The 25,231-nt window shown below is 46.6% G+C and overlaps 1 protein-coding gene across 2 annotated transcripts in view; it reads left to right on the forward strand.

Moving 5' to 3' along the window:
- rnf157 (ring finger protein 157) overlaps nucleotides 1–25,231 on the forward strand; it is a 78,565-nt gene that overhangs the window by 24,603 nt on the left and 28,731 nt on the right. For both annotated transcript variants that reach the window (XM_080184109.1, XM_080184110.1), the window contains exons 14-16: nucleotides 13,854–13,965; nucleotides 18,024–18,202; nucleotides 20,613–20,678. In XM_080184109.1, coding sequence (XP_080040235.1) covers nucleotides 13,854–13,965; nucleotides 18,024–18,202; nucleotides 20,613–20,678 — 357 coding nt within the window. The remainder of the gene's footprint in view (nucleotides 1–13,853; nucleotides 13,966–18,023; nucleotides 18,203–20,612; nucleotides 20,679–25,231) is intronic.

The following is a 25,231-nucleotide window of genomic DNA, read 5'->3' on the forward strand; positions in this document are numbered from 1 at the left end:
ATGGGACACTCCCCTTTAACCATCGAGGCTTAGGTTACAAAAGCGGAGAGGTCACGTTGGAGTTGTATAGAACTTTGATGAGGCCACAGCTGGAGCACTGTGTGCAGTTCTGATCGCCACGTTATTGGAAGGATGTGATTGCACTGGAGGGGGTGCAGAGGAGATTCACCAGGATGCTGCCTGGGATGGAACATTTAAGTTATGGAGAGAGGTTGGGTAAGACTTGGGTTGTTTTCATTAGAGCAGAGAAGCCTGACGGGGTGAACTGATCAAGATATACGAGATTGAGGGACATGGACAGATTGGATAAGGAAACAGCTGTTCCCCCTCTGTTGAAGGGTCAGTTACATAGAACATAGAACATAGAACATTACAGCGCAGAACAGGCCCTTCGGCCCACGATGTTGCGCCGACCAGTTACAAAAACAATGACCCACTAGCCTATACCAATCCCTTTTCGTCCATAAACCTATCCAGAGATCTCTTAAACGCCCCCAAACTAGACGCATTTACAACTGCAGCAGGCAGGGCATTCCAATCCCTCACCACCCGCTGGGTAAAGAACCTACCCCTGACATCCGTCCTGTAGCTACCCCCCCTTAATTTAAAGCCATGCCCCCTCGTGCTAGCTTTCTCCATCCGAGGAAAAAGGCTATCACTATCCACCCTATCTAAACCTCTAATCATCTTATATGTTTCAATAAGATCCCCTCTTAGCCGCCTTCTTTCCAACGAAAACAACCCTAAATCCCTCAGTCTCTCCTCATAGGACCTCCCCACCATACCAGGCAACATCCTAGTAAACCTCCTCTGCACCCTCTCCAACGCCTCCACATCCTTCTTGTAATGCGGGGACCAGAACTGCACACAGTACTCCAAGTGCGGCCGCACTAGAGTAGTGTACAGTTGCAACATTACACTGCGACTCCTAAATTCAATCCCCCTACCAATAAACGCCAAGACACCGTACGCCTTCTTAACAACCTTATCTTATGTTACGAGGGGACATAGATTCAAGGTAAGGGGCAAGAGGTTTAGGGGGGTATGAGGAAAATCCTTTTTACCCCGAGGGCAGTGAGGGTCTGGAATGCGCTGTCTGGGAGGGTGTTGGAGATGGGATGCTTCACATTCTTTAAAAAGTACCTGGATGAGCACTTGACACATCATAACGTTCAGGGCTGTGAGCTAAGTGCTCGTAGAGTTAGGTGGGAGGTTTCTTGCATGAAGACCCGGGACAGTGCTCGCGAATGGCATGAAGAGCCGGGACAGTGCTCACGAATGGAATGAAGACCCGGGACAGTGCTCGCGAATGGAATGAAGACCCGGGACAGTGCTCGCGAATGGCATGAAGAGCCGGGACAGTGCTCGCGAATGGCATGAAGAGCCGGGACGGTGCTCACGAATGGAATGAAGACCCGGGACAGTGCTCGCGAATGGCATGAAGAGCCGGGACAGTGCTCGCGAATGGCATGAAGAGCCGGGACAGTGCTCGCGAATGGCATGAAGAGCCGGGACAGTGCTCACGAATGGCATGAAGACCCGGGACAGTGCTCGCGAATGGAATGAAGACCCGGGACAGTGCTCGCGAATGGCATGAAGAGCCGGGACAGTGCTCGCGAATGGAATGAAGAGCCGGGACAGTGCTCGCGAATGGAATGAAGACCCGGGACAGTGCTCGCGAATGGAATGAAGAGCCGGGACGGTGCTCGCGAATGGAATGAAGAGCCGGGACAGTGCTCGCGAATGGCATGAAGAGCCGGGACAGTGCTCGCGAATGGAATGAAGAGCCGGGACAGTGCTCGCGAATGGAATGAAGAGCCGGGACAGTGCTCGCGAATGGCATGAAGAGCCGGGACAGTGCTCGCGAATGGCATGAAGAGCCGGGACAGTGCTCGCGAATGGAATGAAGAGCCGGGACAGTGCTCGCGAATGGAATGAAGACCCGGGACAGTGCTCACGAATGGCATGAAGAGCCGGGACAGTGCTCGCGAATGGCATGAAGAGCCGGGACAGTGCTCGCGAATGGAATGAAGAGCCGGGACAGTGCTCGCGAATGGAATGAAGAGCCGGGACAGTGCTCGCGAATGGCATGAAGAGCCGGGACAGTGCTCGCGAATGGAATGAAGAGCCGGGACAGTGCTCGCGAATGGCATGAAGAGCCGGGACAGTGCTCGCGAATGGCATGAAGAGCCGGGACAGTGCTCGCGAATGGAATGAAGACCCGGGACAGTGCTCGCGAATGGAATGAAGAGCCGGGACGGTGCTCGCGAATGGAATGAAGAGCCGGGACGGTGCTCGCGAATGGAATGAAGAGCCGGGACAGTGCTCGCGAATGGCATGAAGAGCCGGGACAGTGCTCGCGAATGGCATGAAGAGCCGGGACAGTGCTCGCGAATGGAATGAAGAGCCGGGACAGTGCTCGCGAATGGCATGAAGAGCCGGGACAGTGCTCGCGAATGGCATGAAGAGCCGGGACAGTGCTCGCGAATGGAATGAAGACCCGGGACAGTGCTCGCGAATGGAATGAAGAGCCGGGACGGTGCTCGCGAATGGAATGAAGAGCCGGGACGGTGCTCGCGAATGGCATGAAGAGCCGGGACGGTGCTCACGAATGGAACGCTAATGTATTAAAGTGAGCTTCCTGCAGTCCCACAACCTGTTTCACACCACACGACTGGCAAGAGGGCCTGTAAAATCAGAACTCAGAAACTCACCAATGTGAATTGCGCTTTGGGATTTTAAGCGGGCACTGCCATTTTCTGAGGCAGAAATTTGCGGCTTCAAAATCACCCACCTAAAACTAGAAGCAGGAGGAGGCCATTCAGACCTGTCTGCTCCGCCTTTCATTTCGATCATCAAATTCAATATCCTGATCTCCCCCCTCATTTCCCTCAATCCCTTTAGCCCCAAGAGCTATAGAACATAGAACAGTACAGGCCCTTCAGCCCTCAATGTTGTGCTGACCTATGTCCAAACCCAAGATCAGTCTCTCCTACTCCCTATCATTCTGGAATGCTCCATGTGCCTATCCAATAACCACTTGCAAGTTCCGAAAGTGTCCGACTCCACTATCACAGCAGGCAGTGCATTCCACACCCCAACCACTCTCTGAGTAAAGAACCTACCTCGGACATCTCCCACCATGAACCTTATAGTTATGCCCCCTAGAGGCAGCTGCATCCACCCAAGGAAATAGTCTCTGCACATCCACTCTATCAATCCCTCTCATCATCTTATAAACCTCTATTAAGTTGTCTCTCATCCTCCTCCGCTCTAAAGAGAAAAGCCCCAGCTCCCTCAACCTTTCCTCATAAGACCTACCCTCCAAACCAGGCAGCATCCTGGTAAATCTCCTCTGCACTCTCTCCAATGCTTCCACATCCTTCTTATAGCGAGGTGACCAGAACTGAACACAATATTCCAAATGTGGTCTCACCGACATCCGGTATAGTTGCAGCATAACCCCACAGCTCTTAAACTCAAACCCCCTGTTAATAAACGCTAACACACTATAAGCCTTCTTCACGGCTCTATCCACTTGAGTGGCAACCTTCAGAATCTGTGGATGTGAGCCCCAAGATCTCTCTGTTCCTTCACATTCCTCAGAACCCTGCCGTTGACCCTGTAATCCTCATTCAAGTTTGTCCTACCAAGATGAATCACCTCACACTTATCAGGGTTAAACTCCATCTGCCACTTTTCGGCCCAGCTCTGCATCCTATCAATGTCTCTTTGCAGCCTGCAAGAGCCCTCCACCTCGTCCATTACTCCACCAATCTTGATGTCATCAGCAAATTTACTAACCCACCCTTCAGCCCCCTCTTCCAAGTCATTGATAAAAATCACAAATAGCAGAGGGCCCAGCACTGATCCCTGTGGTACACCGCTGGTAACTGGCCTCCAGTCTGAAAATTTTCCTTCCAACACCACCCTCTGTCTTCTATGATACAGCCAGTTACTTATCCAATCGGCCAAATTTCCTTCTATCCCACACCTCTTTACCTTCTTCATGAGCCAACCATGGGGAACCTTATCAAACACCTTACTAAAATCCATGTATACAACATCAACTGCTCTACCTTCATCTACACACTTAGTTACCTCCTCAAACAATTCAATCAAATTTGTGAGGCAGGACTTACCCCTCACGAAACCGTGCTGACTATCCCGGATTAAACTGCATCTTTCCAAATGGTCATAAATCCTATCTCTCAGGACCTTTTCCATTAACTTACTGACCACTGAAGTAAGACAAACTGGCCTATAATTACCAAGGTCATTCCTATTTCCTTTCTTGAAGAGAGAAACAACATTCGCCACTCTCCAGTCCTCTGGCACAATCCCTGTGGACAGTGAGGACCCAAAGATCAAAGCTAAAGGCTCCGCAATCTCATCCCTTGCCTCCCAAAGTATCCTAGGATGTATCCCATCTGGCCCAGGGGACTTATCAACCCTCTGGTTTTTCAAAATTGCTAATACATCTTCCCTCAGAACATAAGAACATAAGAAATAGGAGCAGGAGTAGGCCATCTGGCCCTTCGAGCCTGCCCCGCCATTCAATAAGATCATGGCTGATCTGTCGTGGCTCAGTTCCACTTTCCGGCCCTCTCCCCATAACCCTTAATCCCCTCTCTTATCAAAAACCCATCAACCCGCTTCTTGAAAATATTTAGCGAGGCAGCCTCCACCACTTCAATGGGTAGAGAATTCCAGAGATTCACCACCCTTTGAGTGAAGAAGTTCCTCCTCAACTCCGTTCTAAAACGCCCCCCCTTTATCTTGAGGCTGTGCCCTCTAGTCCTACTGTCTTTTTTCAGTGGGAAGAGTCTCTCCACCTCTATCCTATCCATCCCATTCATCATCTTATACGTCTCAATGAGATCTCCCCTCATTCTTCTAAACTCCAACGAGTACAAGCCTAGTTTATTCAGCCTCTCCTCATAGCTCAACCCCCTCAACTCCAGTATCAGCCTAGTAAACCTCCTCTGCACTCCCTCCAAGGCCAAAATATCTTTGCGCAGGTGCGGCGCCCAAAACTGCACACAGTACTCCAGCTGCGGCCTCACCAATGCCCTATACAGCTGCAGCAAGACCTCCCTACTTTTATATTCAATCCCCTTCGCTATGAAGGCCAGCATCCCATTCGCCTTCCTGACCACCTGCTGCACCTGCAAGCTGGGTTTTTGCGACTCATGCACAAGGACCCCGAGGTCCCTCTGCACCGTCGCCTGCTGCAGTTTTTCGCCCCGTAAGTAACAGTCCTTCCTACCATTCTTCCTACCAAAGTGGACCACCTCACACTTGCCAACATTAAATTCCATTTGCCATTTCCTGGCCCATTCGCCCAGCCTATCTAGATCCTTCTGCAGACTCTCCACACCCTCCGCACAATTTGCCGTTCCCCCAATCTTGGTGTCATCCGCAAATTTCAACACCCTACACTCGGTTCCCTCCTCCAGATCATCTATATAAATGGTAAAAAGCTGAGGCCCCAGCACCGACCCCTGGGGCACTCCACTAGTCACCATCCGCCAATCCGAATAGCACCCGTTGACCCCCACTCTCTGCCTCCTATTTGACAACCAATCCTCTATCCACGCTAACACCCTACCCCCAACTCCAAGTCCCCTGACCTTCTGCAATAACCTCTTGTGAGGTACTTTGTCAAGCGCCTTCTGAAAATCCAGAAAGACCACATCCACCGGCTCTCCTCTATCGACCGCCCTTCGACACATCCTCATAGAACTCCAGCAAATTTGTCAGACACGACTTCCCTTTAATGAAACCGTGCTGCGTCTGCTCTATCAAGCAATTCCCTTCAAGATGTCTCGCAATTTCCTCCTTAATGACAGATTCCAACATTTTACCTACCACAGACGTTAAACTAACCGGCCGATAATTCCCTGCCTTTTGCCTGGCACCCTTCTTAAACAACAGCGTAACATTAGCCATTTTCCAATCATCCGGCACTTCCCCGGAATCCAGCGACGTCTGGAAAATAACCACCAAGGCATCCACTATCACCTCCGCCACTTCTTTCAGAACCCTCGGATGCATTCCATCCGGTCCTGGGGACTTGTCCACAATCAGCCCCTCCAGTCTGTCGAGCACCGCCTCTCTGGTAACAGTAATGTCATTAAGACCCTCCAGTCCTACCACCTTTCCATCGCTAACACCCGGCAAATTATTCACGTCCTCCTCCGTGAAGACAGAAGCAAAAAAGTTATTCAATACCTTAGCCATATCCCCATCCCCTACCACTAGATCCCCTTTCTCATCCTCTAAAGGACCAACGTTCACCCTAGCCAGCCTCTTCCTTTTTATATATTTATAAAAACTCTTGCTATCCTTTTTTATATTAAGCGCTAGCCCAGCTTCATAGTTTCTCCTACCCTCCTTTATCAACTTCTTTGTCAATCTTTGTTGACATTTAAACCTCTCCCAATCCTCTTCTCGCCCACTACTCTTAGCTACTCTAAATTCCTCCGCTTTTAATTTAACACTTTCCTTCACCTCCTTCGTTATCCACATACATCTACCTCCTCCATCCTATCAGCCTGTATCACTCACTCATCCTCAAAAACATGGCCCCTCTCCTTAGTGAACACTGAAGAAAAGTATTCATTCAATGCCTCACCTATCTCTTCTGACTCCATGCACAAGTTCCCACTACTATCCTTGACTGGCCCTAACCTCACCCTGGTCAGTCTTTTATTTCACACAAGAGTAAAAAGCCTTGGGGTTTTCTTTTATCCGACCCACCAAGGATTTCTCATGCTCCCTCCTAGCTCTCCTAAGCCCTTTTTTTTAACTCATTCCTAGCTAACTTGTAACCCTCGAGTGACCCAACTGAACCTTGTTTTTTCACCCTTACATATGCTTCCTTTTTTCTCTTAACAAGACATTCAGCCTCCTTTGTGAACCATGGTTCCCTCACTCGGCCATTTTCTCCCTGCCTGACAGGGACATGTCTATCAAGGACACACAGTATTTGTTCCTTGAAAACGTTCCACTTTTCATTTGTGCCCATACCTGACAGTTTCTGTTCCCATCTTATGCTCCCTAATTCTTGCCTAATCACATCATAATTACCACTGCCCCAATTATAAACCTTGCCCTGCTGAGTGACCCTATCCCTCTCCATTGCAATAATGCAGGATGTACTCGTTAGAGTTTAGAAGAATGAGGGGAGATCTCATTGAGACGTATAAGATGATGAATGGGATGGATAGGATAGAGGTGGAAAGACTCTTCCCACTCAAAAAAGACAATAGGACTAGGGGGCACAGCCTCAAGATAAAGGGGAGGCGGTTTAGAACGGAGTTGAGGAGGAACTTCTTCACTCAAAGGGTGGTGAATCTCTGGAATTCTCTGCCCGTTGAAGTGGTGGAGGCTACCTCGCTAAATATTTTTAAGAAGCGGGTTGATGGGTTCTTGATAAGAGAGGGGATTAAGGGTTATGGGGAGAGGGCGGGAAAGTGGAACTGAGCCACGACAGATCAGCCATGATCTTATTGAATGGCGGGGCAGGCTCAAAGGGCTAGATGGCCTACTCCTGCTCCTATTTCTTATGTTCTTATGAATTGTGGTCACTATCTCCAAAGTGCTCTCCCACAAACAAATCTCACACTTGGCCCAGTTCATTACCCAGTACCAAGTCCAATGTGGTCCCACCTCTTGTCGGCTTATCCACATATTGTGTCAGGAAACCCTCCTGCACACAGTGTACAAAAAGTGTCCCATCCAAACTATTCAACCTATAAAGGTTCCAATCAATATTTGGAAAGTTAAAGTCACCCATGATAACTACCCTGTGACCTCCACACCAATCCTTAATCTGCTTTGCCATTTCCTCCTCCACATCTCTATTACTATTTGGGGGCCTATAGAAAACTCCTAACAACGTGACCGATCCTTTCCTATTTCTAACTTCAGTCCATATTACCTCAGTAGGCAGATCCCCCTCGAAATACCTTTCAGCAGCTGTTAAACTATCTTTGAATAATAGTGCCACTCCTCCACCACTTTTACCACCTTCCCTACTCTTACTGAAACATCTATACCCCGGAACTGCCAACAGCCATTCCTGTCCCTGTTCTAACCATGTCTCCGTAATGGCCACAACATCATAGTCCCAAGTACCAATCCACACTCCAAGTTCACACACCTTATTCCGGATGCTCCTTGCATTGAAGTAGACACACTTCAACCCTCCATCCTGTCTATCTGTACACTCCTGTGACCTTGATACCTTCCTCAGTACCTCACAACTCTCGACACTGTCTTTTGGACTACACTTCATTTTCCCATCCCCCTGACAAATTAGTTTAAATCCCTCCCTCTGAAGAGCAGATGCAAATTTCCCTCCCAGGATTTAGTGCCCCTCTGGTTCAGGTGCAAACCGTCCTGTTTGTACAGGTCCCACCTTCCCCAGAATGTGCTCCAATTATCCGTGTAAATGAAACCCTCTCTCCTACACCATCCTGATAGAGGTTTATAAAATGTTGAGAGGAATAGATCGGGTGGATTCTCAGAGGCTATTTCCCCGGGTTGAAATGGTCGCTACGCGAGGACACAGATTTAAGGTGCGGGGAGGAAAGTACAGAAGTGATGTTAGGGGTAAGTTTTTCACTCAGAGGGTGGTGAGTGAATGGAATCGGCTGCCGTCAGTGGTGGTGGAGGCGAACTTGCTGGGGTCTTTTAAAAGACTTCTGGATGAGTATATGGGATTTAATGGGATTGGGGGTTATAGATAGGCCTATGGATTGGTAGGTATTGATGTGATCGGCGCAACTTGTGGGCCTAAGGGCCTGTTTGTGCTGTAGTGTTCTATGTTCTACACCATCCCTGCAGCCACATGTTAATCTGCTCTCTCTCTCCCTGTTCCTCAACTCACTAACATGTGGCACCGGAAACAAACCAGAGATGACAACATGCTTTGTCCTGGCTCTCAGCTTCCAGCCTCGCTCCCTAAATTCCTGTTTTAAATCCCCATCCCTCTTTCTGCCTCCATCGTTGGTACCAGTGTGCACCACGACCTGCGACTGATCCTCCTCCCACTTAAGGATCTTGAAAACACGATCTGAGACATCACAGACTCCACCCAGGAGGCAACAGACCGTCCCTGAGTCTCTTTTGCTGCCGCAGAACCTAAATCTAATTCCTTCTTGAAATCAGAACTAGGGGGCATAGCCTCAAAATAAGGGGGATTTAGGACTGAGTTGAGGAGGAACTTCTTCACACAAAGGGTTGTGAATCTGTGGAATTCCCTGCCCAGTGAAGCAGTTGAGGCTCCCTCATTGAATGTTTTTAAGGCAAGGAGAGATATATTTTTGAACAGTAAAGGAATTAAGGGTTATGGTGAGTGGGTGGGTAAGTGGAGCTGAGTCCATGAAAAGATCAGCCATGATCTTATTGAATGGCGGAGCAGGCTCGAGGGGCCAGATGACCGACTCCTGCTCCTAGTTCTTATGTTATAATATATAATGTGAATAGTTGGGATCCAAGCACAGATTCCTGTGGAACCCCACTAAAGTTTTAAAGTTTTTTTTATTAATATCACAAATAGGGTTACATTAACATTGCAATGAAGTTACTGTGAAAATCCCCTAGTCACCACACTCCAGCATGTGTTTGGGTACACTGAGGGAGAATTTACCATGGCCAATGTCTTTTGGCCTGGGGGAGGAAACCCTCACAGACGTGGGGAGAATGTGCAGATTCCACACACACAATAACCTAAGCCGGGAATTGAACCTAGGTCCCTGACGCTGTGAGGCGGCAGTGCTAACCCACCGTGCCATTCTAGTCACTGATTGCCAATCAGAAAAAAACCCATTAATGCCAACTCTTTACTTCCTATCTGCTAACCAGCTTTCTATCCATCTCAAAACATTACCTGCAATCTCATGTGCTTTAACTTTACATTGTAGTCTGTTATGTGAGACCTTGTCAAAAGCCTTCTGAAAGTCTAAATAAACCACATCCACTGGTTCACTCAGCTCTGCTAGTTACATCCTCAAAAAATTCCAATAGTTTCATCAAGTATGATTTCCCTTTTGTAAATCCATGCTGACTTTGTCTCATTGTACCACTGCCTTCCAAATACTGAGTTAGGGGGTGGCACGGTAGCACAGTGGTTAGCACTGCTGCTTCACAGCTCCAGGGACCCGGGTTCAATTCCTGGCTTGGGTCACTGTCTGTGTGGAGTTTGCACATTCTCCTCGTGTCTGCACGGGTTTCCTCTGGGTGCTCCGGTTTCCTCCCACAGTCCAAAGATGTGCAGTTAGGTTGATTGGTCATGCTAAAAAAATTGTCCCTTAGTGTCTGAGAGGCTTAGGTTAGAGGGAGTAGTGGGTAAAATGTGCAGGGATGTTGGGGTAGGACGTGGGTGGGATTGTGGTCGGTGCAGACTCGATGGGCTGAAGGGCCTCTTTCTGTACTGTAGGGTTCTATGGTTCTATGAAATCCTTGATAATAGATGATAGCAACTTCCCCAGTACCTACATTAGGCTCACTTGTCTATAGTTCCCTGTTTTCTTGCTACCTCCCTGTTTGAATAGTGTGCTTACATTAGTGACCCTCCAATCTGTAGGAACTATTCCAGAACCCAAAGAATTTTGGAAAATAACCACCAATGGACCTACTATTTCCAGGGTCACTTCCTTCAGTTCTCTGGTATGAAGATGATCAGGACCTGGAGATTTATCCACCTTCAATCCCATCAATTTCCCCAAAACCATTTCTCTCCTAATGCTGATTTCCCTCAGCTCCTCACTAAAACATCTTTCTCTCAGCAATTCTGGTACATTATTCATGTCTTCCTCTGTGAAGACTGAAGCAAAGGACAGATTTAACTCCTCAGCTGTCTCTTTATTCCCTGTTATAAATTCTCTATTCTGAGGGGGCCGACATTTTTTTTCAATCTTTCTCTCTACATATCGATAGGTACTTTTACAGTCAGTTTTTATGTCCCCGCTAACTTACTTTCATACTCTATTTTTCCCTTCTTAATCAATCTTTTGGTCTTCTTTTGCTGAATTTTAAACTGCTCCCAATCCTCAGGCTTATTGTTTTTTCTTGCCATTTTGTATGTTTCTTCCTTGAATTAGATACTATCTGTAATTTCCCTTGTAAGCCATGGTTTGGTCACAATTCCTATAACACTCTCGCACTGAACAGGAATAAACAACTGGAGTTCACCTATTCGTTCTTTAAATGCCTGTCATTGCCTGTCCACTGTCTTTCCTTTCAGTAATGTTTTCTATTATGTCAAGGCCATTCTTGCCTCATTAATATCATAATTACCTTTATTGAGATTCAGGACCCTGATCTCAGAACGAATTACATCATTATCCACCTTGACAAAGAACTCTATCATACTCTGGGCACTTCTTCCCAGTCGGCCTTGCCGAACTTTCAAAAGTTAATTGGGGGAGTCTGTGCGAAGGCAAAGGGATGTCTGGTAAGTGGGAGACTTTAAAAAGTGTGTTAATCAGGGTTCAGGGTAAACACATTCCTCTTGGAGTGAAGGGCAAGGCTGGTAAGTACTGATTAGGGACATTCAGCATGGCTTTGAGTGGAAAATCATGTCTCACAAATTTGATTGAGTTTTTTGAAGGGGTAACCAAGAAAGTAGATGAGGGCAGTACAGTTGATGTTGACTACATGGACTTTAGCAAGGCCTTTGACAAGGTACCACATGGTAGATTGTTGCATGAGGTTCAATCTCACAGGATCCAGGGTGAGGTATCTAAATGGATACAAAATTGGCTTTTTGACAGAAGCCAGAGGGTTGTTTTTCAAACTGGAGGCCTGTGACCAGCAGTGTGCCTCAGGAATCAGGATAAGAATATAAGGGGCATGGTTAGTCAATTTGCAGATGACACCAAGATTGGTGACATAGTGGACAATGAAGAAGCTTATCTAGGATTGCAATGGGATCTTGATCAATTGGGGGAGTGGGCTGACGAATGGCAGATGGAGTTAAATTCAGATAAATGTGAGGTGTTGCATTTTGGTAGATCGAACCAGGGCAGGAGAAATTACAGCACGGGAACAGGCCCTTCAGCCCTCCAAGCCTGCACTCACCATGCTGCCCGACTGAACTAAAACCCCCTACCCTTCTGGGAACCATATCCCTCTATTCCCATCCTATTCATGTACTTGTCAAGACATCAAGTCCGCTTCCACTATCTCCCTCGGCAATGAGTTCCAGGCACCCACTACTCTCTGTGTAAAAAAAAAACCTGCCTCGTACATCTCCGTTAAACCTTGCCCCTCACACCTTAAACCTGTGCCCCCTAGTAATTGACTCTTCCACCCTAGGAAAAAGCTTCTGACTATCCACTCTGCCCATGCTCCTCATAATCTTGTAGACTTCTGTCAGGTCTCCCCTCAACCTCCATCGTTCCAGTGAGAACAAACCAAGTTTCTCCAACCTCTCATAGCTAATGCCCTCCATACCAGGCAACATCCTGGTATATCTTTTCTGTACCCTCTCCAAAGCCTCCACATCCTTCTGGTAGTGTGGCGACCAGAATTGAACACTATATTCCAAGTGCAGCCTCACTAAGGTTCTGTAAAGCTGCAACATGACTTGCCAATTTTTAAATTCAGTGTTCTGGCCGATGAAGGCAAACATGCCGTATGCCTTCTTGATTACCTTCTCCAGCTGCATTGCCACTTTCAGTGACTTGTGTACTTGAACACCCAGATCCCTCTGCCTATCAGTACTCCTAAGAGTTCTGCCATTTATTCAGCTTCTCCTTTTAACTCAAACCATCAAGTCCCAGTAGCATCCTAATAAATCTTTTCTGTATTTATTGTATATTTCCTATCTATATTAGACCTTCCAAAATGTATTACCTCAGTTAATGATAGGGCACTGGGGAGAGTTTCAGAACAAAGATCTCGGGGTACATGTTCATAGCTTCTTGAAAGTGGAGTCACAGGTGGACAGAGTGGTGAAGAAGGCATTCGGCATGCTTGGTTTCATTGGTCAGAACATTGAATACAGGAGTTGGGACGTCTTGTTGAAGTTGTACAAGACATTGGTAAGGCCACATTTGGAATACTGAGTGAAGTTCTGGTCTCCCTATTGTAGAAAGGATATTACTAAACTAGAAAGAGTGCAGAAAAGATTTATTAGGATGTTACTGGGACTTGATGGTTTGAGTTAAAAGGAGAAGCTGGATAGACGGGGACTTATTTCTCTGGAGTGTAGAAGGCTGAGGGGATCTTATTAAGGTCTATAAAATAATGAGGGCACAGATCAGTTAGATAGTCAAAATCTTTTATCAAAGGTAGGGGAGTCTAAAATTAGAGGGCATAGGTTTCAGCTGAGCGGGGAGAGATACAAAAGGGTCCAGGAGGGGCAATTTTTTTCACACAGGGTGGTGAGTGTCTGGAATGAGCTGCCAGAGGTGGTAGTAGAGGCGGGTACAATTTTGTCTTATAAAAAGCATTTAGATAGTTACATGGGTAAGATGGGTATAGAGGGATATGGGCCAAATGTGGGCAACTGGGGCTAGCTTTGTGGTTTTTAAAAAAAAAGGCAGCATGGACTAGTTGGGCTGATGGGTCGGTTTCCATGCTGTAAACCTCGATGACTGTAAACCCTGAGATAAACATAGGGCACCCTGATCTCCAGATAAACAGAGGCCCCAGAAACCCCACAATAAACACAGTCCCCTTGTAACTTCAAGATAAACGTAGGCTACAATGATTCCAAGGAATTGGGCTGATTTGTGTTTAAGACTGAGTTCAGCAGAGCAGTTTACATTTATTCTTGTCTGTACGCTGATGTCAGGCTTCCTAATGCACTGTCCCTGATCTGACCTCTTTATCCTTAGGATTCTGGTGTCACTCCTGAGAGTGAGAACCTGACACTCTCGTCCTCTGGAGCCGTGGACCAGTCCTCGTGTACAGGAACTCCGCTTTCCTCCACCATTACATCACCCGAAGGTAATCTACAGAAACACACAGCTGCTTCTGTTCCGCAAATGTTTCACATCTGGATCATGGGAATTGACTTGTATAAAGAACTGTGTCGAACACAAGGATTAGGAACAGGAGTGGAGCATCAGATTCTGCATTTAGTATGACCGTGGCTGATCCCGGGATCAACTCCTTTTCCCTGCCCGTGATTCCCTGTGAGACCTGACCTCTATTAATCTCAGTCTTTCATGTATTTAATGGTGGAGCATCCACAATCCTTTGGGTGGAGAATTCCAAAGATTCACAACCCTTTGAAGTAGTTTCCCCTTTCTCTATCCTAAATGATCAGCCCCTTAGTCTGTGATTGTGCCCCTGTAATCTAGACTCCCCAACCAGCAGAAACAATCTCTCCGTGTCTAAACTATCAAGCCCCTACAGAATCTTGTACATTTCAATGAAATCACCTCTCATTTTTCACAACTCAAGAGAAAGTAGATGCAGTTTACTCATTTCTCTCATCCTTTTAACTCCAGAGAATATAATCCCAATTTATTCATCCTCTCATCCTAAAACATCCCAGGGACCAATCCAGTGAAACTTTGCAGTACTGCCTCTGATGCGAGTATATCCTTTCTTAAATGTGGAGACCAAAGCTGCACATTGTATTCCATATGTGATTTCACTAAAACACTGTCCAACTTGAGCAATAATTCTTTATTCCAGTACTTCAATCCCCTTGCAATAGAGGCTAACAGTTTGCCTACTAATTGCTTGCTGTACCTGCATGTTAACTTTTTGCATTCCTTGTACAAGCATACCCAAGTCTCCACGAACACTCGCATTTACAAGTTTTAAAAATATTCAGGTCTTCTATTCTTTTGACCAAAATGAATAACTTCACACTTCTCTATGTTATAATCTATCCACCATCTTGTTGCCCTCTGTCTATAGCTGTTTGCAGATGGTTTATCATTCCCACAGCTTATTTTTCCACCTAGCTTTGTATCATCAACAAACTGCAATATACAAATCTCTGTCTCTTGATGTAAGTCATTGATATAGAGGCCCAGCACAGACCCTTAATTCTCTCCTCCAGCGAAAAATTGTTAAGACCCAGGCCAGAAACTCCAAGTTGTTTTATGAGGTTAGCCAAGACCATCTGTTTTACATTTGATTTTGGCATTGGGGTGAGCAGAAGGTGTTTCATTCCAGGAATGATTCAAGTGATCCATTAGGAAGCTTTTATCAAACAAAATTAGAATATAACAAAATAATTAGCATAAAAATGACTTTTACCAGTTACAATATTTAAACATGACATAATATCAACCTTAACAGCTTGCTCATCTCTGTTGTTCCAATTTAAAGAGATATCCCATAGACAAACAACCTTCAGAATCAGCACAGAAACAACTTTGCTCACATGATGCTGGACTTTCCGTTTTTTTAATACTTTTGGGCAGAAATCCAGGCAACAATTTGCAGAGAAGGGTATATCCTCAAAACAGCAAAACCTCTGAGAAACAAACCATCCTTTAGCAACTCCTAATCTCCAAATTCAGAGAGGGGGAAAAAAAATTGCTTTCTTATCTCAAAAACAGCAATCGAATTTGAATATTCTGTGTGAAGTCCAGCTTCCTCATTACATGACTATACCTGTGAATCATCCCAATGAAGCTCCACTCTGCAAATTCCCAGGGAAAAACAGCAGAACAGCATTAGTTCAGATTAAAACCAACATTCTAGCCATTAGAAACAACCGTGCTGCTGCAACAACAACACAGATCCTGGTCGACAGGATGCCTCAACAAAATGCCAGGGCTTGCTGGAAACATCCTGCAGAGAGAGAATCAATGTTACAACACATTTCTTAAAGGCACAGTATCATCACACCTCCCCCTTAAGAAAAGAAATGAATCATCAACATTCAATGTTTCATTTTTCAAAGCCTTTTAGCTTCAGGTCACCTGTTTTCTACAATAGATATTGATGCATTTCATGAAATTGAAACATGCAAACATAACAGGAATGTAGCCCTTTTCAGCCCTCGTCTTCCACCATCAAATATTCCTTCTGCTTTGATCACACTTGTGACAGAACATTCAACGATCACGTTCTCTCTTCCTGCCACATGTATAATTTTCAAATTAATTAATAAACTCCACTTCAACAGTCTGGCATTTTTATTCTTTAATTTCACCAAAAACATCAATGGATTGTAATCAGTGTACAAAGAACATTACAGCACAGGCCCTTCAAAACAATCATCTCAGATAAATTACTAGCAACGTGAATATTAAAATGTTCAAATCCAGCACCAATCTCAAGCTCTCTCTTTCAATTGTTGAATATTCTGATGATTGTTTAGCTTTTTAGAAAAATATCCAATAACTATTCTATATTCTCATTGTTTCTTTGTAATAGCAGGACATCCACATCACTCGCACCAATGGCCACCTTGATTGGTTTTGTGTAATTTGGTTTGGCCAACACTGGATCAGTGGTAACACAGCTAACACTCCACCATCGCCGCTAATCTTTATTTTCCCATCCCGTGGGGCTGTCTGCCCAGGACCAATTGTATGGCCGAGGAATGTGACTTGGGCTTTTCCAAACTCGCTTTCCACTAAGCTTACCACCGCCCCTAGCCTCCTGAATTCGACTGAACAAGTCTGCCAGGTGCTCCAAATGTTCTTTCCCTGTCTGATTAAAAATCACCAGGTTTTCAGGTGATTCTAACATGATCTTCTTGGTTAATCCTTGAAATGTGGCCATCAACTTTGTTAGAATCAGCAATACCCACGTGGTCTGTGGCCTTTTCATCTGTTTAACTAATTTCTCAAATGGAATGAAAAAGGCTTCTACATCCTTCTCATCAAACCTTGGCAATGCTTTGACATGTTCAAACAAACCCTCATCAGGTCGATGCTTTCACTCTTCCTCACTCTCCTCATCACCACTCTCAACATTTCTCTTTACCTTCACCATTCACTCTTCAGTTCCAGTTTCTGAAATTCAAGTTTGTTTTCATTTTCCCTTTTCTCCTCTCTCTCTCTCTCTCTCTCTTTGTGTTGCCAGGACTGCGCTTTCTTTTTCCCATTGCTGTAATTTAAGCAGTTGCAATCCCTTTGCTTGTTGTTCTGCTGTAATTGCCTCCCTATCTTTTGCTTTCACTACTCTTTCTCTTCTCTTTTTAACAACAATGCAAACTGTTTCATCTATAATTAAATTTTAATTATTTCCAATGATTCTGACTGTGTTTCTGGCTATTTTAAATTCTGAGCTATCGCTGCAATTATCTCAGCCTCCCTCGGCCCTTCTGCTGATGCCAGCTGCCGATTCCAAACGCTTTGTTATAATTACCTTTTGTGAACCACCCTGAGTGACTTCACCCACTCCCAGGAACACTTCAACCACCGAAAGATACAAAACTGCACAAGAGATTTCCTTTTTAAACCTGAATATAACCCTGAACACAAAACACAAATATACTCCCACTCGCTGCCTTTGAATCCAATAATCTCAAACCTAACAAGAAATCGAGGTTTGAATCCCGCTGAAGTTCCCCAATGCTTTCAGCCAGGCCAGAAACTCCAAAGTTTTTTGTGAAATTAGCCGAGACCCAAAGGCTCACCTCTGCCAAACTGAAATGTGAAACTGAGGAGAGGGTGGATTCTCCCAGCCCACCGAGATACTCCACAGCGCAGCGGGCCGGGAGTCATCAGCGGCAGCCGTTTCGTCAGATTCCCACTGGGCAGCCAGGTCTCCACGCATCTCCCAGCCTAACCCTAAACATCCCCCCGATCCCTGAGTGCACACGGGGACACCGCTGAGTGCGCACACAGGGATGTCTCGTGTAGTCTATGTCCCATCCTGAGATACTCTGGAAGTTGAGAATGGAGAATGCGTTTCTGAAATATTTAATCTTTGACTTCTCTGCTCCTGCTCACTCTAACTCTCTCTCTCTCTGTATCACTGACTCACTCTTCCCGTTTCCCTCTCCTCTCTGATTTCCCTTTATCCATTTTCCTCCATCTCCTTTTGCATTATCTCTCGCCCTCGTGCTCTCCCTCTCTCTGTCTCAGACGCCAGCAGTAGTCTAGCACAGTCTGTGATGTCAATGGCTTCCTCCCAGCTCAGCACTGATACGATCTCCTCGATGTCCGGCTCCTACGTGGCGACAGGGCCTGAGGATTTTTTGGATGGAATTACAGACGAGCACCAGCGACTCCCGGTGACAGAGGAGGAGGATGATGATGTGGAGGTGAGGCTCCTTTATCTTTCAGTCTGATCTCACTTTGTCATGAGATATTCCTGGGAAATTGTGTGAGTATAGGAGGTTGGATTTCCTCATAACGCAGTGTTGGCCTCGCAGTCTGGCCACATTGTTCCAGACCTCTGAGTTGATTGTCCAAACGGTCAATGAGAAAGACCAGAATCAGCAACACATTTTATCTGTCCAGAGACCTGGGTTCGATAAGCGTAGGCAAGGGTCATGGGTGGAAGAGGGGACTCACAATGTTGAAATGGCGGCATGGGCTCGTTGGGCCAAAAGGCCTGTTTCCCGTGCTGTGTTGCTCTTTGTTCTTTGATTCCTGGCTTGGGTCACTATCTGTGTGGACTTTGCATATTCTCCCCATGTCTGCTTGGGTTTTCTCCAGGTGCTCCAGTTTCCTCCCATAGTCTGAAAGACATGTTGGTTAGGGTACATTGGCTGTGCTATATTTCCCCTCAATGTATGTGAATGGGTGCGGGAGTGTGGCGAACTAGGGGATTTTCACAGGAACTTCACTGTAGTGTTAATGTAATGTTATATTCAATCCCCCTCGCTATAAAGGCCAGCATCCCATTCACCTTCTTGATCACCTGCTGCACCTGCAGACTGGGTTTTTGCGACTCGTGCACAAGGACCCCCAGGTCCCTCTGCACCATAGCATGCTGCAGCTTTTCGCCCTTCAAATAGTAATCCCTTCTACTATTATTCCTGCCAAAGTGGATAACCTCACACTTGCTAACATTGTACTCCATCTGCCAGGTCCTTGCCCACTCGCTCAGCCTATCCAGATCCCTCTGCAGACTTTCCACACCCTCCACGCAATTTGCTTTTCCACTCATCTTTGTGTCATCAGCAAATTTTGTCACCCTACACTCAGCCCCCTCCTCCAGATCATCTATATAAATGGTAAATAGTTGAGGCCCCAGCACCGATCCCTGCGACACTCCACTAGTCACCAACCACCAACCCGAATAGCACCCATTGATACCAACTCTCTGCTTCCTATTAGACAGCCAATCCTCTATCCACGCTAACACCTTACCCCCAACTCCATGCACCCTAACCTTCTGTAGCAACCTTTTATGAGGCACCTTATCAAACGCCTTTTGGAAATCTAAAAACACCACATCCACCGGTTCCCCTCTGTCTACCGCACGAGTCACATCCTCATAGAAATCCAATAAATTCATCAAACACGACTTCCCCTTAACGAATCCGTGCTGCGTCTGCTCTATCAAACCGTTCTTTTCTACGTGCCTCGCTATTTCTTCTTTGATGACGGATTCTAGCATTTTTCCAACTACAGACGTTAAACTAACCAGCCTATAATTCCCTGCCTTTTGTCTACTACCTTTTTTAAACAGCAGCGTAACATTAGCCGTTTTCCAATCTTCCGGCACTTCCCTGGAATCCAGCGAATTTTGATAAATAATTACTAAGGCATCCGCTATCACCTCTGCCATTTCCTTCAGAACCCTGGGATGCATTCTAACTTAGATGCAAATCTAACTTTTAACTTTAACTGCACCGGCTGGACGGAGCGAAGCCGCCCCTCACGCCGGCTGGACCACAATGTCTCTGTCCCCAGAGCTCTGCTCTCTCCAGTTCTCCTCAGAATCAAGCTAATGTCAGGCCTGGCTGAGCTGTGTATCTCAGCCTGGGGCCTGGATAAAGACAGCCTATTGGTCACACAGCCCACATTCACCTTTCCCCCCGCCCCCCTGCCACTCCAGCAGGGTTTACAGCGCTGCCCACTAGAGTGAGGGGGGGGGGGTGCAATTGAGGCCCCAAATTCCCCCCCACCCCAGAGAGTTGGGCAGTGAGAGTGGTGCCTCCTGGGTGTGGGCAATGCCAAGGAGGCAGGGCTGTAGGTCTGGTGTGGGGTGATCAGTAGGGATGGGGGGGAGGGTGGGGTCCTGCTGCCTCGCTGTACTTTGTGATTGCATGCAGAGGGAGGGACTGACCGTTGTTTGGTGGGGGAGTGGGGGTCGGCGCTGAGCTTGGGCATGCTTGGTGGGGACATGGGGGGGGGGCAGTGATTGGGATGGGGGGGTGGTTGTACAGCCGGCAATGCGAGGGTCGCAGGGTTGGGCAGCCGTTGGGAGGCCAGCACGTAGGAGGCACTGCGCATGTGCCAGTCTGGGTGCTGACAGATCAGTGCACACTCTCACTGGCCCACTCAGCAGTATACTGCGTGCTCCTCCCAACAGGAATGGGCTCCCAGCAATGAAATGTAATAATATCCATGATGGTGACCTCTGCAGTGCAGTGTGTGGGAAATTCTTCTCTGAACTCCTGCTGAAAAACCAGTGTGAATTAACTCCAGTTTCCACATAAAGTTGACACCTAGAATGTTTTTGGAAGAATCAGCTCCACACATCTGTGATTCTCTTTGCAGACATTGCCAGCAGAGGCTGCACACTCCAGTTATGTGGTGACTCACCTTCAAGATCAGGATGTTGAGGTAAGGGGAGTGGAGTTGGAGTAGGGACTGAGGAAACAGTGGAGGGGCCTGATAGAGGTTTACAAGATTATGACAGGCTGAGATAGAATGGAGAGTCTTTTTCCCATGGTTGAAGGGTCAATTACTCGGGCAGAGGTTGAGTGTGAGGGGAAAAGTTTGAGATGTAAGGGGCAGGTTTTTCACACAGAGGATGGTGAATGCCTGGAACACGCTGTGGGAGGAGGTGGTGGAAGCACATTCTATAACAACATTCAAGAGACAACCAGAGACCCCAGCGGAAATAGGTTCTCCCAATTACATTGATGAAATCATTTGTTAACCGTCTAAATCCCAGGAATAAAACTTTCCTCGTGATTTAACCTTTGAACTGCTAGGTATCACTCTGGTAAATCTAACTAAGGGCAATCTATCCTTCCTAAGGTGTGGTTCCCAGAACTGATCACAGTAACTCCAGGTGTGATCTAACCAGGTCTTTGTATAGGTAAAGTGTGGCTTTGACCTCCTTGTATTCCGGTCTCTAAATAGAAAGACCAGAATTCCATTCTCCTTTTGGATTATGTTCTGTTCCTGCTCATGACTTTTTGATGATCGATTTCGGGACTTTGATGTTGTGGCCATTTCAGAGACTTGGATAGAGCAGGGTCAGGAATGGATGTTGCAGGTCCCGGGGTACAAATGCTTTAGTCGGAGTAGAGAAGGAGGTAGAAGGGGGGGTGGGGTAGCATTATTGGTCAAGGACTGTATCACAGTGTCAGAGAGGAACTTTGATGAGGACTTGTCTGTTGAGGTAGTATGGGCGGAGATTAGAAATAGGAGAGGAGAGGTCACCCTGTTGGGAGTCTTTTATAGACCTCCAAAAAGTTCTAGAGAGGTTGAGGAAAGGATTGCGGAGACGATCCTTGTTAGGAGTGAAAGTAATAGGGTAGTTGTTATGGGGGACTTTAACTTTACTTATGTTGATTGGAATTGCTATAGCTCTAGCTCGTTAGAGGGGTCAGTTTTTGTTCAAAGTGTGCAGGAAGGTTTTTTGACTCAGTATGTAGATAGGCCAACTAGAGGTGAGGCTATATTGGATTTGGTGCTGGGTAATGAGCCAGACCAGGTGCTAGACTTGGAAGTTGGTGTGCATTTTGGGGATAGTGACCACAATTCGATTACGTTCACCTTAGTGATGGAAAGGGATAGGCATGAACCTCGGGTCAGTAGTTTCAGCTGGGGGAAGGGTAATTATGAGGCTATTAGGAGAGAATTAGGAAGCATTGGTTGGACTAGGAGATTACAGGGACTGGGAACGTCCAAGATGTGGAGATTTTTCAAGGAGCAGCTACTGCGGGTCTGTGGTAGGTATATCCCTGTCAGGCAAGGAGGATTTGGTAGGCCCAGGGAACCGTGGTGCACTAAAAAAGTTGATTCGTTGGTTAGGAAGAAAAAGGAGGCTTATGTTCGGATGAGGCTTGAGGGCTCAGGTAGTGCATTAGAAAGTTTTAGATTGGCTAGGAGGGAGTTAAGAAGGGCTAAAAGAGGACATGAGATGACTTTGGCTGATAGGATTAAGGAGAACCCTAAGGCGTTTTACAGGTATGTCAAGAACAGAAGGTTGGTTAGGGCAAGATTAGGGCCAGTTACAGACAGTAGAGGGAAGTTGTGTGTGGAACCGGAGGAGATTGGAGAGGCGTTGAACCAATATTTCTCTTCGGTGTTCACGCAAGGGGACATGAATGTAGCTGAGGAGGACACTGGGGTGCAGGGGTGTAAAATAGATAGTATTGCAGTTGATACGGGGGATGTGCTGGATATTTTAGAGGGTTTGAAAATAGATAAGTCCCCTGGTCCGGATGGGATTTACCCTAGGATTCTCTGGGAGGCAAGAGAGGTGATTGCGGAGCCTCTGGCTCTGATCTTCAGGTCGTCGTTGGTCTCTGGTATAGTACCGGAAGATTGGAGGACAGCAAATGTTGTCCCATTGTTTAAGAAGGGGAGAAGAGACTTCCCTGGGAATTATAGACCGGTGAGTCTTACTTCTGTGGTGGGTAAGGTTTTGGAAAGGATTATTAGAGACAGGATTTATAGTTATTTGGAGAGTAATGAATTGATTAGAGACAGTCAGCATGGTTTTGTAGCGGGTAGGTCGTGCCTTACTAACCTTATCGAGTTCTTTGAGAAAGTGACCAAAGAGGTGGATAGGGGTAAGGCAGTTGACGTGGTGTATATGGATTTTAGTAAGGCGTTTGATAAGGTTCACCATGGTAGGCTTCTGCAGAAAATGCAGATGTATGGGATTGGGGGTGATCTAGGTAATTGGATCAGGAATTGGCTAGCAGATAGGAGACAGAGGGTGGTGGTTGATGGTAAATATTCGTCATGGAGTTCGGTTACGAGTGGTGTGCCTCAGGGATCTGTTTTGGGGCCACTGCTGTTTGTAATTTTTATTAATGATCTGGATGAGGGTATAGTTGGGTGGATTAGTAAGTTTGCTGATGACACCAAAGTCGGAGGTGTGGTAGATTGTGAGGAAGGGTGTCATAGTTTGCAGGGTGACTTAGAAAGGTTGCAGAGCTGGGCCGCGAGGTGGCGGATGGAGTTTAATGTGGAGAAGTGTGAGGTAATTCATTTCGGTAGGAATAACAGATGTGTTGAGTATAGGGCTAACGGGAGGACTTTGAATAGTGTGGAGGAGCAAAGGGATCTAGGTGTATGTGTACATAGATCCCTGAAAGTTGGGAATCAAGTAGATAAGGTTGTTAAGAAGGCATATGGTGTCTTGGCGTTTATTGGTAGGGGGATTGAATTTAGGAGTCGCAGCGTCATGATGCAACTGTACACAACTCTGGTGCGGCCGCACTTGGAGTACTGTGTGCAGTTCTGGTCCCCACATTACAGGAAGGATGTAGAGGCTTTGGAGAGGGTGCTGAGGAGGTTTACCAGGATGTTGCCTGGTATGGAGGGGAGATCCTATGAGGAGAGACTGAGAGATTTGGGGTTGTTTTCGCTGGAAAGAAGGCGGCTAAGAGGGGACCTTATTGAAACATATAAGATGATTAGAGGTTTAGACAGGATAGATAGTGATAGCCTTTTTCCTAGGATGGAGAAAGCTAGCACGAGGGGACACGACTTTAAATTAAGGGGGGGTAGTTATAGGACTGATGTCAGGGGTAGGTTCTTTACCCAGAGGGTGGTGAGGGACTGGAATGCCCTGCCAGCTGCAGTTGTAAATGCGCCTAGTTTGGGGGCGTTTAAGAGATCTGTGGATAGGTTTATGGACGAAATGGGATTGGTTTAGATTAGTGGGTTAGTGTTTTTTTTTTAAAAGCTGGTCGGCGCAACATCGTGGGCCGAAGGGCCTGTTCTGCGCTGTAGTGTTCTATGTTCTATGTTCTCTGATTCTTGAAACTCTTTGAACCTTCACTGTTTCTAATCTCTCACCATTTTGAAATATCCCCTTCTATACTTTTCAGGTTCAGAGTGGCCAAACCTCACATTTCTGTCCTTTGAACTTCATTGGTCACAGTTTTCTCATTCACTTAATCCATCAGTATTTCTTTTAAACTTCCATCTATACAGCTTGCAATGTCACCGTTATGTCACTAGCAAGTTTGGATTTAATATCATTCATTTACGGGACATGGGTGTCGCTGGCTAGGCCAGCATTTATTGCCCATCCCTAACTGCCATTGAGAAGGTGGTGATGAGCTGCCTTCTTGAGCCACTGCAGTCCCCGAGAGGTAGGTACACCCAGAGTGCTGTTAGGGGGGGAATTTCAGGATCTTGACCCAGAGTCAGTAAGGAACGGCGATATATTTCCAAGTCAGGATGGTGAGTGACTTGGAGGGGAATTCCCAGGTTGTAAGAACATAAGAAATAGGAGCAGGAGTAGGCCATCTAGCCCTTCGAGCCTGCCCCGCCATTCAATAAGATCATGGCTGATCTGTCGCTGCTCAGTTCCACTTTCCCGCTTTCTCCCCATAACCCTTAATCCCCTCTCTTATCAAAAACCCATCAACCCGCGTCTTAAAAATATTTAGCGAGGCAGCCTCCACCACTTCAACGGGCAGAGAATTCCAGAGATTCACCACCCTTTGAGTGAAGAAGTTCCTCCTCAACTCCGTTCTAAACCGCCCCCCTTTTATCTTGAGGCTGTGCCCCCTAGTCCTACTGTCTTTTTTGAGCGGGAAGAGTCTTTCCACCTCTATCCTATCCATCCCATTCATCATCTTATACGTCTCAATGAGATCTCCCCTCATTCTTCTAAACTCTAACGAGTACAAGCCCAGTTTATTCAGCCTCTCCTCATAGCTCAACCCCCTCAACTCCGGTATCAGCCTAGTAAACCTCCTCTGCACTCCCTCCAAGGCCAAAATATCTTTGCGCAGGTGCGGCGCCCAAAACTGCACACAGTACTCCAGCTGCGGCCTCACCAATGCCCTATACAGCTGCAGCAAGACCTCCCTACTTTTATATTCAATCCCCCTTGTGGTGTTCCCATTTATCTGCTGTCCTTGTCCTTCTAGATGGAAGCGGTTGTGTGTTTGGAAGGTGCTGTCTAAGGAGCCTTA

The sequence above is a fragment of the Carcharhinus amblyrhynchos genome, unplaced genomic scaffold (genome assembly GCF_965287045.1).
Source record: "Carcharhinus amblyrhynchos unplaced genomic scaffold, sCarAmb.v2.hapA scaffold_568, whole genome shotgun sequence".
NCBI lineage: Eukaryota > Metazoa > Chordata > Chondrichthyes > Carcharhiniformes > Carcharhinidae > Carcharhinus > Carcharhinus amblyrhynchos.